Source organism: Capricornis sumatraensis, chromosome 14 (genome assembly GCF_032405125.1).
Source record: "Capricornis sumatraensis isolate serow.1 chromosome 14, serow.2, whole genome shotgun sequence".
NCBI classification, from domain to species: domain Eukaryota; kingdom Metazoa; phylum Chordata; class Mammalia; order Artiodactyla; family Bovidae; genus Capricornis; species Capricornis sumatraensis.
This window is the reverse complement of record NC_091082.1, coordinates 72113866-72135463: the sequence shown is the minus strand read 5'-3', so window position 1 is coordinate 72135463 and position 21598 is coordinate 72113866. Positions and strand designations below refer to the sequence as shown.

The 21598-nt window shown below is 40.5% G+C and overlaps 1 protein-coding gene across 5 annotated transcripts in view; it reads right to left on the bottom strand.

Annotated features, from left to right (window-relative positions):
• Nucleotides 1-21598, bottom strand: part of RGL1 (ral guanine nucleotide dissociation stimulator like 1) — a 171035-nt gene that overhangs the window by 83060 nt on the left and 66377 nt on the right. For all 5 annotated transcript variants that reach the window (XM_068986492.1, XM_068986494.1, XM_068986493.1 and 2 more), the window contains one exon: nucleotides 5461-5669. In XM_068986492.1, coding sequence (XP_068842593.1) covers nucleotides 5461-5669 — 209 coding nt within the window. The remainder of the gene's footprint in view (nucleotides 1-5460; nucleotides 5670-21598) is intronic.

Below are 21598 nucleotides of genomic sequence, written 5' to 3'. Positions count from 1 at the left end.
CCTAAGCCAGCAAACCCAAGTCAGATTGGTCTTGAAAGCATAGTGTTTATGGGATAGCCATTTAAAGGCTGAAGCCATTCAACCTTTATCCTCCAGAAGTCCCCGACTGGGAGAATTCACTCAAAATGAAGGGGCAATTCAGATTATTACTCAATCCTTTTCAAACTGTGACCTAAGTGCCATTAGTGGCTTAGCAAAAGTTTCTGGAGGTCTAATTCACCCCATTTCTCTGGTCCTTAGCAGTCAGCTCGTTTCTGATACCAGAGGAAGAAAGAATGACCAAGAAAGAACCTAAAAGTAGCAAATGCGACAGCTGTTTCAAGAAAAATCTAGATGTCTGTATAGACATTTCATGGTTCTCAGTGAGGATCACTAGCTGAAGTAGGTTTCTCCCTAAATTTGAGGTTGGGTGTTTTCAGTAGTATTTAACTTACTTTTTAAAATGGTATGGTGGGAAGAAAACTTATTTTTAAGTGAAATATATGTTTAAAGTTGAAGTGAAAGTAAACGTGTTAGTCTTTCAGTCATGTGCAACTCTTTGTAGGCCCATGGACTGTAGCCCACCAGGCTCCTCTGTCCATGGAGTTCTCCAGGCAAGAATACTGGAGTGGGTTGCCATGCCCTCCTCCAGGGGATCTTCCCAATCCAGCAACTGAACCCATGTCTCCTGCACTGAAAGAAGAATCTTTACCATGTGCACCACAGAGCCCAAACACAAACAGCTAAATCACACTCAAAAACTTTCTTAGGTTAAAAGAAAGCCAACGAGCCTTAGAATTAACTCTTAGCCACACTGAGAAGTACAGAAAACAGGATTTCTCGTTAACTGCTGATCACCCCTAAGGAAGCGATAAGGCACACACAAGGAATTAGCCATATATGACTACAAACCACTCTCCACTGGTCAATCACAAAGGCTCATATTAGTAGAATGAAACAAACAAACTATCACAAATATTTTTAAATCACACGAAACAAACAGTTCTATATGATAAAAGCTACATGATTGGAAGTCTTAAGAAAAATCAAAGTTTGGTTTCAAATACGCTTTTCTCTGGAAGGAAATAAATATTGCAGCATCTGCCTTCAATCCATTCTGGACTGGTTAGGATTCAGTTCAGTTCAGTCACTCAGTCGTGTCCGACTCTTTGCAAACCCATGAATCGCACCACGCCAGGCCTCCCTGTCCATCACCAACTCCCAGAGTTCACTCAGACTCACGTCCATCAAGTCAGTGATGACATCCAGCCATCTCATCCTCTGTCATCCCCTTCTTCTCCTGCTCCCAATCCCTCCCAGCGTCAGAGTCTTTTCCAATGAGTCAACTCTTCGCATGAGGTGGCCAAAGTACTGGAGTTTCAGCTTTAGCATCAGTCCTTCCAAAGAAATCCCAGGGCTGATCTCCTTCAGAATGGACTGGTTGGATCTCCCTGCAGTCCAAGGGACTCTCAAGAGTCTTCTCCAACACCACAGTTCAAAAGCATCAATTCTTTGGTGCTCAGCTTTCTTCACAGTCCAACTCTCACATCCATACATGATCACAGGAAAAACCATAGCCTTGACTAGACAGACCTTTGTTGGCAAAGTAATGTCTCTGCTTTTCAACATGCTATCTAGGTTGGTACTTTTCTTCCAAGGAGTAAGCATCTTTTAATTTCTTGGCTAGGATTAGCACATCCTATAATAACTTCTCGGTGTTAATTTCACAAAGGATAAGTAATCTGCTATTAAGAATCCAAGAGAAATAATTTTTTAAAAAAACAAAGCAGAACACCAGAGACCCATAAACAAGTTGACCACAATTTACTAATAAGAGAACAGTTTATCCAGCTTATCTTCAGAAAAGGTAAATTTATGTAACTTGTTGCTTACCTCCAAATTACAGACATTAAAATCCCCAACAACCAATTTAAGACCCCAGTGTTTCACTGAATCTGCATTTTGGTTAAAATCAGAGATTTTAACATTTGGCCATAGGATATGAGTGAGTAGGAAATAGAGTGAGGAAGAAACATTCATGAAGTTTGTATATATATGGACAAATCCAAAGTCTGCAGAGGAAGCAAAATAAGTAGGATATATTTCTCTGAACTTCTTTTTTAAAATTATTATTTTTTTTTTTACTTTACAATACTGTATTGGTTTTGCCATACATCAACATGAATCCGCCATGGGTGTACACGTGTTCCCAATCCTGAACCCCCCTCCCAGCTCCCTCCCCATACCATCCCTCTGGGTCATCCCAGTGCACCAGCCCGTGTTAGAGTTTCATTTTTATGCCATCTTAAGCAGTTGTCTACTTGTTTTCTAAGTGTAATTACCTTTTGAGGTAAAATATTAAGCTGTCAAGGTGGATCCATGTTTTGCAGGGCAACCTTTTGTTATTTGAGGGGTTTTCTCTAAGAAAACGAATATAAAATTGTGAATATCCATTATGTAGAGTGTACTCCCAGTGAGGGGCCTTAGAGGTTAAACACCAGCAGCTTCACAGTAAATTCATCACAAGGGTGAGAACTACCAAGTCTCCTATTTCTGCTTCGTCCATATGGTGTTTTGCAGAGCACGGGGTATTTTAAACACATTTCAGTACGTGTTGATTCCACTCATGTCAGAATCAAAGGATCTGACTATGAGATTAAATTCAAAGTCAAGCCTTGGCCCACCTAAATGGTTCAAGATATATCTTAACTCTTCATTCAGTTATACCTTAAATGATAGTTTGAATTAAATATAATTTCAATTCATGTTGATTCAGTTATGTAACAATTGTCATAATATTTTAACAATCCAAAAATGTATACCCACTATAATAGGAAAACAAACAGAAGATTTTTAAAAATCATCACACAAAAGCTGGGTGTACATGAGTCATAGACTAAACACTCTAGTTCCTGTGTGTATGTCCACTAGTTATGATGAGCAGCTGGAATTCATGTGCGCTCCCCTTCACGGACGATAGACATCTGTGGTCTATTATCAGTGGAGTTACCCCATAAGCAGAGGAGGTTACCAGTTCCAAGGAAAACTTGTAGGAGTTTTTGATGTGTTGACCTATTTCCTCATACTGCCTGCCAACAGCATATTGCATCCTCTTCATAAATACAGAACAGAGGAAAGAAAATGCATATCATTCTTCAGGTTCTATTGATAGGTGTGAGGCTAACAACTATGAGACTATGAAAGAAATGACTCACTAATCCCACAGGTTTATACGCCAGGCTTAATATTTTAATTACTGCTGTGTAAAAAACCTACAGAACTTCCCACTGATGTCGAAGTCCAAAGCTGTCTAGGCTTTATTATGCACTGATCCAGTTAAGACATTCTGTGGATGCTTCCTGAATGTGAACATAAGAACATCCATTGGTCCGAGTGATTTCACTCTAGATGTATCTAGGAAGAAAATACCTTGAGAAAAACTCCCTGTTGTCAATATCTTATTCACATCATAACAGAATTAGATTATTAAAGGCCTTAAGACTGATAAATGACTGCATGAAAAGAATTTTTAATGTCTTCATAAAAAAGAATATTTATAAACAACTTTTAAAACCAAAGAACAAATTAGAAAAAAATATATTTCCGATAAATATAAGCAAAAAGTGTGGGGGCCTCCCTGGTGGTCCAGTGGTTAAGACTCCAAGCTGCCAGTGTTGGAGGCACAGGTATGGTCCCTGGTTGGGGAACTAAGATCTCACATGCTGTGCAGCTTGGACAAAAAAAGAATACATATATACACACATACACATTTTAAGAAACCTAACTTTGTTATTAGACAAAGAGTTATAATTAGATGATCAATAATTAGCTAACAATAATCCAAAATAAAAATAAAAAATATGAAAATACGAGTTCACAAAAAAACCCACAAATGACCAATAAGTATTTCAAGACATGCTAAACCTCACTCATAATGTTAAGAAACATAAATATAAAACAATGAGCTCCTTTTCAATAGACAGATGACAGCAGAGATGGTTTCAATGATGGAGATGGAAATACTACTCACAGCTGGCCAGGGAAGGCAAAGGGACCCTCATTCTCTGTGGATAGGAGAGTGGTTGGCACAACTTTCTGCAGGGCAATCTAGCAACATCATTCACTTTTCAAAGTGCTCATATATTCTGGGGACTTCCCTGATGGTCCAGTGGCTAAGACTCCAGGCTGCCAATGCTTGGGGCCTGGATTCAATCCCTGTCAGGGAACTAGACCTCACATGCTACAGCTAAAAGAGATCTTGCATGGTGCAATGAAGATTGCAAAGATGCATGGTGCAAAGATCTGGAGTGCCTTACTAAGGCTCCTCTATGGGATTTCCCAGGCAAGAATACTGGAGTAGGTTGCCATTCCTTTCTCCAGGGGATCTTCCCAACCCAGGGATCAAACCCGAGTCTCTTGCATTATAGGCAGATTCTCTACCATCTGACCACCAGGGAACCCCTACTAAGACCCAGTGCAGCCAAATAAATAAAGATAAATATATATTTTTAAAATGCTTATACATTTTGACCCATCAGTCACTCCTGTGAAATTATCCTATAGAATTCTCAGATAAGTGTTAATACTTGCACACACACAGAACATTCTATCCAATAAATACCGTAAAGTCACTAAAAAGAATACAGTCTCTACCTACATGTGCTGACTTTAATAACAATAACTTATATTTCTTGAGCTTTCAATATCCCAGCCACTGTTCTAAACTCTTTATATATGTTAAAGACTTTACCGAGTAAAAAAAAAAAAATCTCCAAAATATAGACAAGTAAAAAAAGAAAGCTGCAGAATACACTGTGCAATGTGGTTCTATTCATACTCTAAATATATATAAATATCATATATAAATACAAATATATAAACATACATTTATATACACCCAGGAAAGCTTGAGAATAATACAAAAGGAACAGTTTACAGTTATTACTTAGGAAGAATGGGCCTCGGAAAGGGACTTAGGTAAACAGAAATTTTTACGTTTTATTTTTTACTTTTTTTTCAGAATTTTCTTTATTGTTTGAACTTTTCACTACACACATGAATTACTTCTATTTTTAAAATATTCATATCTGCTATCTACCTAATTGGGGAGGACTTTCGACACAATGGGAGAAGGAGAGGGTGAGACGATTTAAGAGAACAGCACTGAAACACATATATTACCATATGTAAAACAGATAGCCAGTGGAAATCTGATGTATGATGCAGGGCACCCCAAGCCACGCTCTGTGACAGCCTGGAGGGATGGGGTGGGGAGCGTGGTGGGAGGGGGGTTCAGGAGAGGGGGCACACATATGCCTATGGTCGATTCATGCTGATATATGGCAGAGGCCATCACAATATTGTAAAGTAATTATCCTCCAGTTAAAATAAATTTTTTTCAAAAGAAAAAGAACTTCATGCCTTCACTCTGCAAACAGCCTGACATTTCTGTCACCTCGCACCACCGCTTCAGATTCTTACCTGTCCAGCAGCAGCTCCAGCACTTCTTTAGTGGAGGCAAAGCCTCTGTATGTTGACAGGAAGATGCTGATATACGTAAAGTCATTGTCCCCAAAAGCCGTCAGCAGGTTCTCCACGAGCTTCTCTAAGGTGCCAGCTTTTATGGTCCTGATCTTACACGTCTCATACTGACTGACTGTGTGTCCTGGAGGCAGCTGGTCCCCTTCGACCTGCACAATAAACTCAAGATTATGATCAGGAGAAACGATTCCCTAAAGTAAGAGTGAAAACACTGAACCGGATGAAGCGTGGCCCGTCATGCTTTCCCTGCTCTTATTTAACTCCCCTACCAGTCAGGAAAGGCTGACTTCACTCCTCTCACCTGACTGAGTGCAGGAGCGTGGGATGGTGGTCGGGGTACTGGGGTGGCATCTGCTTGTGATCCCACAAGCAGAGGGATTACTTCAACATTTGCTTCTGCTCACTTCCCTATCAAGAACTATGCTGCTGGCATATTCTGTCAAGAATGTTTTCTATGACTCCGGGATTAAGTTGAGCAAATGCTATCAATCATTCCCTTTACACTGTTCCACAGTTAAGCTTTCTAACTCATCCTCAAAGACAGTGCCTACAATGGGGTGCTGGCACTGATCCTACAGACTCTGGAGAGCTGCTTATTACTTATTAAACTTTTAGATTTGTGTGAGCCAGATGACATTATGTTGATAGTTTGGAGGAAAAAAAAAAATCAGCCTTGGGAGGAGTATGTTCTCCACAGACATCTAGGGAAATCTGACTATGTGATGTTCTTTGGTCCATGGAAGGCAAAACACATGCAATATCATCATTAATCAACAAACTTGGCTAAGCAGCAGTTCTACCAAGCAGGCCTCAGCTAATCTTGGATGAGGAATAGAAATGGTAGGTAGGTGCATGACTCCTGCCTTTTGGAGACTAGCAATGTTATAGTACAGTAGTCACGTAAGGATGTGAGAGCTGGACCATACAGAAGACAGAGTGCTGAAGAATTGATGCTTTTGAACTACGGTGTTGGAGAAGACTCTTGAGAGTCCCTTGGACTGCAAGGAGATCAAACCAGTCAATCCTAAAGGAAATCAACCCTGAATGCTCACTGGAAGGACTGATGCTGAAACTGAAGCTCCAACATTTTGGCCACTTGATGCGAACAGCTGACTCACTAGAAAATACCCTGATGCTGGGAAAGATTGAGGTCAAGAGAGAAGAGGGTGACACAGGATGAGACGGTTGGATGGCACCACCGATTCAATGGACATGAACTTGGGCAAACTCCGGGAGATGGTGAGGGACAGGGAAGCCTGGCATGCCGCAGTCCATGGGGTCTCAAAAAGTTGCACACCAGTTGGTGACTGAACAACAACAAAGAGAAAATATTTCCCTGTGAAAAGTAGCTACCACCTGAGAATGAAGTGACTGTGAATAGTATTGGTAGGTATAATTGCCCCCTGGAGACATAAACTGTAATACATAAAAACTGATTACTAATAAAATCTGTAAAGCTTTAAAACTGAGTATGGGGAAGAGAAATAAACTGAAGAAAAATCCGAGTCTGCCTCATATTCTACAATAAATCTGTGCCAAACAAATTATATAGTGAAGCAATTTTCAGAGTTCAACCTGCCCTTCATAGGCATAGGGGAAGATGATCTATAGAAAGGAATTTGTTCTAAAGCATAGAATCATTCTAAGTTATGCAGACAATCGCCATGCAATGTCTCTCAATTTTAAGTGTGAATTGTTTTATATCAGATTTTCCTAAATTGAAATAATCAGACACGTGACAATTAAAGGGGAGCAAAAAAGAGAGAACTGAAATCTCTAAATGATGACATTGTGCTTACAAAGTCACACGTTTGCTATTTCTTCACCTGTCCTGTCAAAAGTTAAACCACTGGAAGGAAATTAGCAGGCAAGAATTGCTTTCCGCAAAACCAAAGTAAAGGCCATCACTTTTAGAAAGGGCTTAGAACAGCTTAATGTCATCATGGCTAACTGCCAGCAGGAATTAATCATAAGACTCCGGCATACGCGGGGGGTGCCTTGATTTCTTTATTTAATTTTCGAAAGATACTTTTAGTTTACAAAGGAAAGGGCTGTGATTCAGGCAAAACTACCAAATGGACTCAGATCATGGCCTTATAATTATTCATTATCACTCTATAAGCAGTTTGAGAACAGGTCTGATAATACCCATCTGTCTTCCAAGAGCTTCAGTTAACTTTAACTAGAAACAATCAATGAAGAAGATACATGGTTTCAATGTCTAATTACATTTTTAATTACTTGGTACAGTGTTGGCCTAAATGTGTGCTGTAAAACACTAGTTTCAAAACATCCTGCATTCAAATTTGGGAACTATGGAGTTAAACAAAGCCCAATATATTTCTTTTCCATAGAATTTCTTACACACAGTATTTAATGTGCTAACATGCTATGAAACTCCAAAGAAGGATATGGTATCTGACATTTCCTAATGGATTTCCCTTTGGTCTCAGAGCACCCTGCAAAACATTAGAATGAACATATTTTGGAAAATGTTAGCTTATTAAGTCACTGTGATGCAGTTGAAACTTAATTCACATTTGCCACTTTTCACTTAAAAAAAAACAAACAAGACATTATAAAATTAATTTTTACCTTCAAACATCTATATTCCTTTGATCTCTTTCTTAATACCACTAAAAGGTAGGGATATTTTCTGTTTTTTTTACTTTGTCACCTCAAAAGATCTGATCAAGATAATTATCACTTAAAAAGCAGAAGTTAAAAAATATACCTCAAGAGCAAATGTTAACAACAAAAACAATAAAAGAAATGGCTTTTCAGTTTCTACAGATATTCAAGCTCTAATTCTAAATCAAGCTTCCTTATCTTGTGACAGTGTCAGGGTTCCCTTATCAATAAATTTTATAATTTGATGATACTATTTTACAATGCAAACACCACTTTAAAGCTAAATCTTTTCTTATTAAAAGTAGTAACTGTTTAAGAGAACTAATTTTTCCCTAAGCAGTGATGTGGCCAAAAATTCAAACACAGAGAAAAATGCTTGTCAAAGACCCTGATGAAGTGGGTCCCTTTTCCTGCCAGAAAGCAGATTTGGCAGGAAGCCAATGCTCTTGCTTGGAAATGGATTCATGTTACTCATTAACCCAGTCGCTTCCTTTCACTCCTTCAACTCTGAAGAAAATCTCAACACACATGCCTGATCCCCATAAATGCCTTTAATGGTTTCTGTTCCTCAGTGTTTGCATCTGTACATTAGGAAGAACCATGACCAAGCTAACGGAACAGCTAATAGAATACTTTGAATATTTAGATTTTAAGAGTTATTCTCTAATTGCAACAAATGAGCATCAATGGCAATAGCATAAAATGAAGTACAGGAATTACTCTGATGCCTAAAGTTGTTCTCACAAAAAATAACAATACATGTCAGTGTCAGAGCACTTGCTTAATATTATTTTCTGACCGTTTGCTAAGTACGCTAATATCTCTTCGCTAGCAAGGGGAAGGCCAGATTTTTGAAGATGAGTTTTAATTTGCCTGTATTCAAATTAAGTACATGCTTCCCAAGTGGCACAGTGGTAAAAAAAAAATACGCCTGCCAATGCAGAGGACACAAGTTCAAGGTCGGGAAGGTCCCCTGGAGGAGGAAATGGCAACCCACTCCAGTATCCTTGCCTGGAAGACTCCAGGGACAGAGGAGCCTGGCAGGCTACGGTCCACGAGTTTGCTAATAGTCAGATACAACTGAGCATGCACACAAGAGCAAATAAAGTACATTTTTATGAAATAAAAATTTTGTAATTATCTGCTTGTTACTGGAATTGAAATAAAGTTATAAAAAGTGAAACACACAAAAATATCCTACGCCTATGGGTAGACTGGAAAAGCTAAAATGTTTAATAGCGACATGACCCTTTTAAGAGACTTTAGGGTCTGTTTTTGTTTGTGATAACTCAACATCTTCAAATTCTAGTTTAAAAGAATAGTGGGGAGAGGCAGTGAGGAAAGTCTTGGCAGACAAGTGTTTAATAACTCAGACTTAGAGAGCAAGACACGGAGGGCTGAGCCTGCCCTCTGGGTTAGCACGCTAACAGGAAACAGCCCAATCTGGATTTAATCAGAGACCATCGCTTTACTGACAAGATCACGATACTGAGGCCACAAAAATGTTTCATGATTGTTTTCTGGCCAATCCGTCTGCCATTAGAATTCAGCATTTCCTCAGAGAATATGCCTGACTCCTATGGGGTAAATATCTAAAACCCTGCCCAACTGTCCTAGCCATGGAATTTCTATAATTACCAATTTTGACATTAGAGGGACAGGAGAAAGAATGTGAGAGATGAAACGTGCCATATTTCAACTGTGTTTCCAGTCATTGAGAAATATACGCTTTTGCCTTCTAAAACATAAACTGTTCACAACTTGGGTGTTTTTAATTTAAAAAAAAAATCCCTTCAATCAAAATAATCCTTTAGTCATCTGATACTTTAACAGGGAACGTGTTAAGTAAACAACCTCATTAGACTGGAGACAGTATTAAGTCTTTCTCCAAGCCATGCTTAATCTTTAGTACATCAGTTCTCGGGCATCCTGGCACGAGCAGTAATGTAAATAGTGAGAACTCTTCCAGTCATAACTCCCTAAGAAAATCTAAAACCCAGAGCCAAGGTTTTACAGAACTCTAATAGCATGTTCCTCTCTGTACATGCATCTCAGAATACCAAGGGTCCGTTCTGTATCCCGTATTCAAATGCCCTGAAACCACTACCCAAAAACAATAAGAAACCACCACAGCATAGGAAATATCATAAGATGACTCACAAACTCTGATCATTTGTCCACATTGCCTAAACACGCAGAGATTAAATGTCCTTGCCATGCAAAGGAAAACTATGTGTATGTAATGGCATAAAGCACAGCGTTATGGAGCAGCCCAGTGCATCTGAGTAAAGTGAACTATTTACACATAGGACATTCAGAGATGTAAGGCAGAGTCCATACAAAACCCTAAGGCATGTGATAGCAAGCTCAGTGTGAGCTTCTGTGTCGCATGAACTTCTGTTCTGGGTGTCAGCTGACATATTTTTTGCTAGGTTAGGGTTGCCAGAATGCCCAGCTAAATTTTTAGAAAAAATAATAAATAATTGAATAATTTGTGAACATAAATGTTACCTGCAGTATTTAGCACCTACACATGCAGAGAGTCAGACATACAACTTGTCAACTGAACAACAGCAAGAACATACTGAAAAAATTATTTGCTGTTTATCTGAATTTCCAAACTAACCTGGCACCCTGTACTTTTTTAGTTCCTAAGTCTGGCAACTCTATGCCATATACACACAAAGGGTACAGAATGGATCTCTCATTTATTCATCTATTTATTCAGCCACATATTGAATAAATGGTACTATGTGTCAGGCACTGTGCATGACAGCAGAGATACAAAGGCAAACGGCATGCGGTTCTAACACCCAGGATGTTCAACATGATGGAGAAAATGGACACAGAGAAACCATTACAATACAACACAAGTAAAATGGTGGGGAGACAGGTAAATAGCGTACAGGAACCAAGAGGGACTGCACAGAGGCAACATCTGAAAGTGACTGGAAAGAAAAGGATACCACCCCCAAGAAAGAAAACCGAGAAGGGGAAGCCAGTCTTCTGTGGGGTAGAGGCACTGAATTCCACTTTAGAAATGTAAAACTTGGGGATTTCCTGGTGGACCAGTGGTTAACACACTGTGCTTCCACTACGGGGGGTATAGGTTCGATCCCTGGTTGGGGAACTAAGATCCTGCATGCCGTGTGCTGTGGCCAAAAAGAAAACAAAGAAACGTAAAATCTGAAGTATTGTTGGGATTTTCCAATGGTATACAGTCCAATAGGCAGTCAGAATCCAAGAGCTGGGTAAGGAGGTCTAAGACAGAAATATGTAAGAGCTATGATGACTGCAGCCACAAAATTAAAAGATGCTTGCTCCTTGGAAGAAAAGCTATGAAAAACCCAGACAGCGTATTAAAAAGCAGAGACATCACTTTGCCAACAAAGCTCTGTACAGTCAAAGCTATGGTTTTTCCAGTAGTCATGTATGGATGTGAGAGTTGGACCATAAAGAAGGTTGAGAACCGAAGAATTGATGCTTTCAAATTGTGGTACTGGAGAAGACTCCTGAGAGTCCCTTGAACTGCAAGATCAAGTTAGTCAATCCTATAGGAAATCAACCCTGAATATTCATTGGAAGGATTGATGCTGAAGCTGAAGCTCCAATACTTGGCCACTTGATGTAGAGTTAACTCATTAGAAAAGACCCTGATACTGAAAAAAAATGAAGGCAAGAGGAGAAGGGGACAACAGAGGACAAGATGGTTGGATGCCATCAGTGACTCAATGGACATGAGTTTGAGTAAGCTCTGAGAGAAGGTAAAGGACAGGGAAGGCTGCCGTGCTGCAGTCCGTGGGGTCGCAAAGAGTTACACACTACTTAGCAACTGAACAATGACGAGTTACAACAATTAAACCAGCTTCACTCTCCAGGCAGAGTGTGTAGAACAAACAGAATCGAGGATGGAGGACGGCCTCTGGAAGGACATCCAAATTAAGAGGGTTCCAAGAAGAAAAGTTATGACCAACCTAGATAGCATATTCAAAAGCAGAGATGTTACTTTGCAGACTAAGGTCCGTCTAGTCAAGGCTATGGTTTTTCCTGTGGTCATGTATGGATGTGAGAGTTGGACTGTGGAGAAAGCTGAGTGCCGAAGAATTGATGCTTTTGAACTGTGGTGTTGGAGAAGACTCTTGAGGGTCCCTTGGACTGCAAGGAGACCCAACCAGTCCATTCTGAAGGAGATCAGCCCTGGGATTTCTTTGGAAGGACTGATGCTAAAGCTGAAACTCCAGTACTTTGGCCATCTCATGCGAAGAGTTGACTCATTGGAAAAGACTTTGATGCTGGGAGGGATTGGGGGCAGGAGGAGAAGGGGACGACAGAGGATAAGGTGGCTGGATGGCATTACTGACTTGATGGACGTAAGTCTGAGTGAACTCTGGGAGTTGGTGATGAACAGGGAGGCCTGGCATGCTGTGATTCATGGAGTTGCAAAGAATTGGACATGACTGAGCGACTGAACTGAACTGAAGAGCAAAGATGTCTGTGACTAAAAGAAGTACATGTGGCAAGTTTACAGTCACCTGATCTGTGGTAGCACTTCTGGGCAGATAACCCAGAAGCAACACCACTGCCAGACTTACATATGCCAACACATGCACCTTCCACCTAATTACACAAACCTATCGAGGTCTAGCCAGCAGCGTGCTGGAGCTAGCCTGTCCCGCTTGCAGGAGCCGATAGTACACATTCCTCAGCCCCATGTTCCATGACATCATGTTGGTATTATGAATCTGGCCATGGTGGAAACAGCTACACCATGGAAACTGGCAAACTGGCTCCAAGTCGGGGCTCTGAGTCTGAAGAGGTGATTTACCAGTGTACCACTACCTAAGACTCCCTCTCAGATTATGCCAATGGTAAATGCAGGAGAGACTTCACACCAGTGGAACATTTTTGTCTTTCTGTGACCACTCCAATCAAGGCTGACCTCATAGAAGACAGAAAATTATGCCTCTGAACTAAGAAAAAAGCAGAAATGTGAAGGGAGAAGAGGTGGAGGAGTATGCAACTGACAAATTAATATGCCCTCAAACAAAATTACAAGATCCCCAAGAGCTGACTTCACTTGAGGCCACATGTTAGAATGTGGTCAGATTTCTACGATGAGTATGCTGCATCCTCAGGAAAACGCTGAGAGCTGTAATAACAGACAAGGACCAGTGTTTTATCCGACAGAAATCTCAGCCCCTTCCGCCATCCTGTCTCCTCGGGGTTTCCTAGATCACCCCATAGAGTCCAGGAACTCTCTGAGGGGAAACAGGAAGTTGTGTTTTCCATCCCCGTAAAAAATGGTCACCCTCCTGGCTATAAATCTCTTCCACACGGTGTTAACCCACAACAGACTGGATCTTCTCTGACGCAAATGCTCACTGATGTCTTCCTCTAAGGATTTAAGGGAGTTTTTAAGGAGGCAGATGGGCTTCCCTGGTGCTCAGAGGGTAAACCGTTTGCCTGCAATGTGGGAGACTTGGATTCGATCTCCGAGTTGGGAAGAGCCCCTGGAGAAGAAAATGGCAACCCACTTCAGCACAGATTCAAAAATTAAGTGGATTCAAGGGAGTGTGCTGACTACATTTTTCAAATAAAATAATTTCACTTTTACATGCTACTTTGCTGCTTGAAGCTCAGAATGCTAATGAAGAGGTTGCGAGTTAACCTGGCTTCTATTTCTATCTCTGAGGCCAATTTACTTTGGGACCTAAGGCAATAACTTAAAGCTTCCTGTCTTGGTCAAAGACTTTGCAAAGTAAAGAAATCACATGCTGTTTTGAGAAGTTCAAGGAATTAGAGTTACAGTGGGGAGGGAGATTTGAACTAAAACAGTCACTCCAGCATGTGCCAAATTACATCACAGATCGTCACACAGGATTTTGTGTCCAGAGTGAACCTGCAAAATTCACAACTCCTTCCTCTCACTTTTAGACCTCAGATGTCCAAGGTCCTCCTATTCTGAGGTCACAGGTTAACAGGGGCCCTAGCCTTCTGGAATTCATTGTTTCTGTGCAGTCTGGCCAACCTCTGTCTGAAAAGGTCAGCAGGGGGTAGTGAGCTTCTGTGTGACCCAATATTCCCTGTGAATGAAGCCTGCTCTGAATGGAAACACTTCCTCACAGCCCAGAAGCTTTCCCAGACCACCATAAATCCCACGGACAGTTCCATGGTGCTTCATCTTCTAGTGAGATGTAGAGTGTTCCTTTACTAGTCTCTGGGGGAGCAGAAGGTGGCAGCTGCCTGAAGTTTCCCAACTTAGTCATTAATTTAATTCTTCTTCTGTAGATCACATTAAGGAATCTCTTAACTTACTGTTAGTCACTCAGTCGTGTCCGACCCTGAGGATCCTGACTTGAGGTTTGGAGAAGTGAGAGGTCTCATCCAACTTTATTTTTTTTAATTTATTTATTTAATTGGAGGCTAATTACTTTACAATATTGTAGTGGTTTTTGCCATACATTGACATGAATCAGCCATGGGTTTACATGTGTTCCCCATCCTGAAACCCCCCTCCCACTTCCTCCCCATCCCATCCCTCTGGGTCATCCCAGTCTGAGAGAATAGCACTGAAACATGTACATTATCATATGTGAAACAGATTGCCAGTCCAGGTCCAATGCATGAGACAGCGTGCTCAGGGCTGGTGCACTGAGACGACTCATCCAACTTTAGTCAGCCAATCAGCATAATTGACAGAGTCCGGATATAAAACCAGCCCTGTCTTTCTATTGGGCTTCCCAGTTGGTGCCAGTGGTAAAGGTCCTGTCTGACAAAGCAGGACACGTAAGAAGCGCAGGTTCGATCCCTAGTTTGGGAAGCTCCCCTGGAGGAGGACACAGCAACCCACTCCAGTATTCTTGCCTGAAGAATCCCATGGACAGAGGAGCCTGGAGTGCTGTGGTACATGGGGTTGCAAAGAGTGGGACACGACTGAAGTGATTTAGCATGCATGTCTTTCTATTGCAGAGTGCTGCATTAACACACTATTGTGGATAGTGACATAGTATTATGGATTCAGTCTCCTTATTTGTACACCTAAGGTCACTAAATAGCCCAGAATCTCCATACTTCATAGGACTGTTGCAAGAAATAAAATTAGAAAATGGAGCTGAAGGTGTGTTGAATGGTTTCAAGAACTATTCAGGACTCTACAGATAAAATCTTGTATGCTGTGTGCTGTGCTGTGCTAAGTCACTCAGTCACGTCTGACTCTGTGTGACGCTATGGACTGTAGCGCACCAGGCTCTTCAGACCATGGGATCCTCCAGGCAGGAATACTGGAGTGGGTCATCATGTCCTCCTCCAGGGGATCTTCCCGACTCAGGGATCACACCTGAGTCTCTTATGCCTCCTGCACTGGCAGGGGGTTCTTTACCACCAACACCACCTATATAGGTTGGCGCAAAATAACTGCAGTTTCAGACTCTGAATTTTAAATTATTATAACTAGGCTCACAACTTTATTAATCAAAATAGGAACCATTACAATCAACACATTTTTGCCAATGAGAAATAAGTTTGCTTATTCCTATACAAAGAAAAAACAATCATTCTTTGGGATTCGACGAACTCTTGGAAAGCATTTTCTGTGTCCTGCTGGTTGTGGAAGCATTTTCCCTTCCAAAAGTAGTCGAGATGCTTGACCAGAGGTCAGGTGAATATGGTGGATAAGGCAAAACTTTGTAGCTCAATTCATTCAACTTTTGAAGCATTGGTTATATGATGTGCAGTCAAGCATTGTTGTGGGAAAGAACTGGGCCCTTTCTGTTGACCAATGCCGGCTGCAGGTATTGCCATTTTCAGAGCATCTCATCAATTTGCTGAGCGTACTTCTCAGACATAATGGTTTCGCCAGGATTCAGAAAGCTGTACTGCATCAGACCAGCAGTAGACCACCAAATAGTGACCGTGATCCTTTTTTGGGTGCAAGTTTAGCTTTGGGAAGTGCTCTGGAGCTTCTTCTCGGTCCAATCACTGAACTGGTCACCGCTGGTTATATAAAATTCACTCTCCGTCGCACATCATAGTCGGATCGAGAAATGGTTCATTGTTGTTGTGTAGGAAAAGAGAACACTTCAAAAACAATAATTTTTTGATTTGGGATCAGTTCTTCAGGCATTCACTTATCGAGCTTTTTCACTTTTTCTATTTGCTTCTAAGGCCAAAGGAGGACAGAATGGTCAACGCGGAGCTCTTGCACAACTTCTCATGTAGCTGTACGAGGATCAGCTTCAATGATGCTCTCAGTTGGCCATTGTCAACTTCTGACGGCTGGCCACTGAGCTCCTCATCCTCAAGGCTCTTGTCTCCTTTGCAAAACTTCTTGAACCACCACTGCACTGTGCATTCATCAGCAGTTTCTGGGCCAAACGTGTTGTTCATGTTGAAGTTGTCTCCGATGCTTTATGACTCATTCTGAATTCAAATAAGAAAATCGCTCAAATCTGCTTTTTGTCTAACATCATTTCTATAGTCTAAAATACATATAAACAGCAAGTAATAATTCATTATTGCAAAATAGAAAGCAAGAAATACACACTAAAATGATATATAACATAACTACATTTATTTAAGAATGTGTTCCAATATCAAATGGCAAAGTTCAACAATGCAAAATAGCAATTACTTTTGCACCAACTTATATATAATACTAAGGCTACAGTTTTTCCTGTGGTCATGTATGGATGTGAGAGCTGGACTGTGGACAAAGCTGAGCACTGAAGAATTGATGCTTTTGAACTGTGGTGTTGCAGAAGACTCTTGAGAGTCCCTTGGACTGCAAGGAGATCCAACCAGTCCACCCTAAAGGAGATCAGTCCTGGGTGTTCAATGGAAGGACTGATGCTAAAGCTGAAACTCCAATACTTGGGCCACCTCATGCAAAGAGTTGACTCATTGGAAAAGACTCTGATGCTGGGAGGGATTAGGGGCAGGAGGAGAAGGGGATGACAGAGGATGAGATGGCTGGATGGCATCACCGACTTGATGGACATGAGTTTGGGTAAACTCTAGGAGTTGGTGATGGACGGGTAGGCCTGGCGTGCTGTGGTTCACAGGGTCGCAAAGAGTCTGACATGACTGAGCAACTGAACTGAACTGAACTGAAAATCCTTCTGTTTTCACTTTCCTTCCGCTACCCAATTACTTTCACCAAAATTAGGTCTTAACTGCATCAAATATTCTTGATATTATCTGACATTGACTGAAATCTTTGACACCTAAAGATGACCAAAAAAAAAGTGTTTTTGTGTTAAACACTCTCTTTGGAGGAAAACAAAACTCCCCTCTCATTATTATAGTCTCTTAAATAAGTAAATTAAGTCTAAGAAAGAGGAAGGACTTTATTCAAGGGCTCAAAACAAGCCAGGAGAACAAGGTCGGTAAGTTGCATGAGAAGTGACAGTGTAGGATCCCAGGAGGGAGGGAGGAGTATTCATTAACAGTCTGATTTCCAGATTATTAATTTTCCTGCCTGCTAAACTTATAAATCTATCTAGTCATGAGACACTCTCCTTATATTTTTAGAAAGAGAGGAAATAAAAGCAAAATGACAATATGATTGATTATGTGGTATAGCCAGACAAAGTGGCAGTTTTGTAAATACTGATATTTAATACAAATATATAGTATTGTTACAAATATATAGAGGAGAGGGCAGAGGATAGAAAGAACAAATACCTGGCAAAAACACAGATCCAGCTTCCCTAAGCAAACAGAAACTTTTGACAATGGAATCATTTTGTCCACTAGATTTTAATGTGTCAAAAATATATGTTAAAAAAATAGGCATGTTGGTGGTAAAGAAAACATCATTCCCATTGCTCATGACTCACTCTTGATGTCAGTCAGTTTAAAAAGGTTATTAAAGGAGCTCCCGTTATGTAAAGAATCCAAATGAGAGGCTAAGGGAATCCACAAAAGAAATCAAGGACTATACTCTAAAAACTTAACAGTAGAGGTTATAATATGAACGTGAATTTTTTCATTCAGTGGCATGGAAGGAAAGGATGTGTAGAGCTGAATGCTAGTGAATATTTAATAGGTTAAATAAATGCTAGATAAATAAGCAGTGGCCCTAAAGAAAGAATTTCAGAACTAATGGGAATAAAAGTCTCTTGCAACTCTGAGCTTCAACCATAAGGAAGGCATGGAACTAGATTCCGTTTCTGCTTCCAGGTCAAATTAATTTTCAAATACTTAGTGCCCTCTGCTTATGTCAGCAGTGAGCTAGAATAATTCTTCCTAATTTAATTGTTTTGTTATTTCCTAAATACACTTGAGGGACTTCCCTGGTAGCTCAGTAGTAAAGAATCCACCTGCCAATGCAGGAGACATGGGCTTGATTCCTGGGTCAGGAAGATCCCTTGGAGAAGGAAATGGCAACCCACTCCAGTATTCTTGCTTGGAGAATTCCATGGACAGAGGAGCCTGGTGAACTACAGTTCATGGGGTCGCAAAGAGTTGGACACAACTGAGCAACTAACACAAAGACACATGAAGACCTACAAGACCTTCTGGAACTAACAAATACTATACTAACTCCCAAATCTTTATCTCCAGTTCTTACTTTAACTTCCCTTCTAAATTCTAGACCTGAATTTCCGGTTACCACATGTTCACCTGGAACTCTAATTCAGTGTATCCAAAAAGAAACTCTCTTTTTACTCCTCTAAAATCTCAACTCTTCTCTAGCTTCTGACTCTGTTAATGATCCAGGTCATAAACCTACAAATTATCTTTATTCCCAACTTATCTCCCCCTTCACCTCCAAAATCCAATGTGCCCCATTCCCTAAATATGTCTCCATTCTATTCTTCTCCCCCATCTTCACTGTCTTACCTTAATTTAGATCTCATTTCTTAACTGGGTATGTGTAACAAGCATTTAACTGGTTTCACTTGCCTCTAGTCTTGCTTCCCAGGTGGCGCTAGTGGTAAAGAACCTGCCTGCCAATGCAGGAGACACGAGAGACTCAGGTTCAATTCCTGGGTCAGGAAGATTCCCTGGAGAAGGAAATGGCAACCCACTCTAGTATTCGTGCCTGGAAAATTTCACGGACAGAGGAGTCTGGTGGGCTACAGTTCATAGGACTGCAAAGAGACAGACACAGCTGAAGCAACTTAGACTAAGACTAGTGTTGCTAAAAATCATCTTTCTAAAGCACAAATCCTAGTTTCAGAATAAAGTCCCAAGTCTCTGCCAAAGCTAAACATGCCTATCCTTTGACTCAGCAATTCCATTCCTACAAGATATGAGTATTATGTCTGCCAGAAAGCATGGACAGAAACATTCACAGCAGCTTCATTCATAACAGCCAAACACTTTTCATAGTATGTTGTAAGCATCTATTTACTTATAGGTATCCTCCACTAGACCATAAATTCGTTAAAGGCACATTCGTATTTATATCTCCAGAAATTATCTTATAGTCACATCAATAAGCACTTCAAGAATATTAAATACATGGTTTTAAGATAAAAATGAGTTCTTTATCTAACGAATCTATCCAATGACATTATGTTCCTAAGTAATCTTTTTCTTGATTATTCTAAATTCAGTCAAAAAAAAAAAAAAAAGGCTGTCTATATACACAAGAAGAGCCTGTCCATGTACAATTAAAGCATACAATGCTTGGTCATCACCTTTGAGCTGAACTGCTAAAGTAAATACCTCTTTAAATTGTTCTTATGGCAATCCCAGCAATCTTTTAAAGACACAAATCAGATTGTGTCACTCCCCTGCTTAAAGCCTCCCACTGGCTTCCCATGACTCTTAGAATAATATGCAGACTCCACCATGGCCCACAGGGCCCTTCCTGCCTGCTCCCTTGACCTCACCACCAAAACCATCTCCTTCCCTCTCTAAGCCCAGCCACACCAGTCTTCTTTCAATTCTTTAAACACAGCAAGCTCATTCACACCTAGTGATTTTTCGCATTTGCTCCTTCTTTCTATCATGGCTAATGCTGCTCAGCCTGATCATCTCATGGTGGGTCCTTCCCCGTCATTCACTGTTTTTGATCAGGTGGTATCTCCTCAGATAAACTGCTGTCCCATCCGTCTGAGGTCACACTACCCATCTCCCCTCACCAGGCCAGATCATGTTATCTAGGTTAAATGTTTTATAGCCCTGAATTGTTTGCATGTTTGCTGCCTATAAATTCTGTAGCAGCAGAGCTCTTATCTGTCTTGCTCACTACTATATCCCTGGGGTATAGAATAATGTCTAACACACAGCAAGTACTTAGTAAATGTTTGTCGTAATGAGTGAAAAACAAATTAATGCTGTAATTAAATGGCAACTTACTTAAAAATCTGAATGACAGGCTGACTAAAATTCATAGATTACCTAAAGATTACAAAACTCTGCCCTCAGAACTAAACATCTTAGGTAAACAAAGTTAACTGATTCTATGTCTTCACTGATTAAAAACTGAAGTGAATGTCTCCACATGACTATATTGGCTTTTTTTGAACTCCAATTAATTCCATACTTGGCTATCATGGTTACAAAAATTACTGGAGTCATGGGGTTTTTTCCTCCAGAATTCTTTTCCCATCAAGACTGAGATGCTGAATCCAAGCACACATAATAAGGATCTCTCATTCTCTGAGACTGACACTGCCCTCATTGTTCCAGCAGATGTAAATGCCACCGAACCAACTGCTTGCTTTGAAAACAAAGAGTGGGAATATGCTCTTGTTTTGACTTCTTACAACTCCAAGTGGGAGTATCTGAGGAAATGAATACACAAGTTAATCAAGCGGCTACATAATGTAAGTGTAAATACATTGCAAGTTTACTTATGAGGTGTTGGACTACCATGAAGCTTCCAATCGTTTCTGCATGAAAGACATGCTATAAAGTAAGTAAGGATTTTATTTGCAGCCTTTTAACCTCTCCTTTCTCCCATGCCAGGTTCTAAGCTTTAAACACTAAGAATACTGTTTGAGGTCTCTGAATTTATAGTGTTTATTACTGAAACAAGAAAGTGCTCTAATGCTGTATTCTAGAATGCTAACAGTGCTTTCCACTTAATAACAAGGCTAACATGCAACTCCAGTCATTAAACCTTCTTCAGTGGAGGTCTAGAGCAGTGCATCTTTACCATAAATCCTACTTTTGTTCATTTATTTATTCCAGAATATTTAGTGAGCTCTTACGAAATTCAAGGTACTATCTTACAAGATACTGCAGATATAGAAGTGAACACAAAATGTCTCTATCTACATGAAGCCAAGACAAATATTAAATAGATAATTTAACAGTGAATGATCTAATGCCAACAGAGATCACTGCTCTCCATAGAAAGGTGCTAAAAGGACATATGGTAAGATCAGATTCCACCCTGGGGATCAGGGGAAGTTTCACCAAGGAAACAAGAGATCAGAGTGATCAGAAGGTGTTCACCAGGCAGAGGGTGAGAGAGAGAACATTTCAGGTG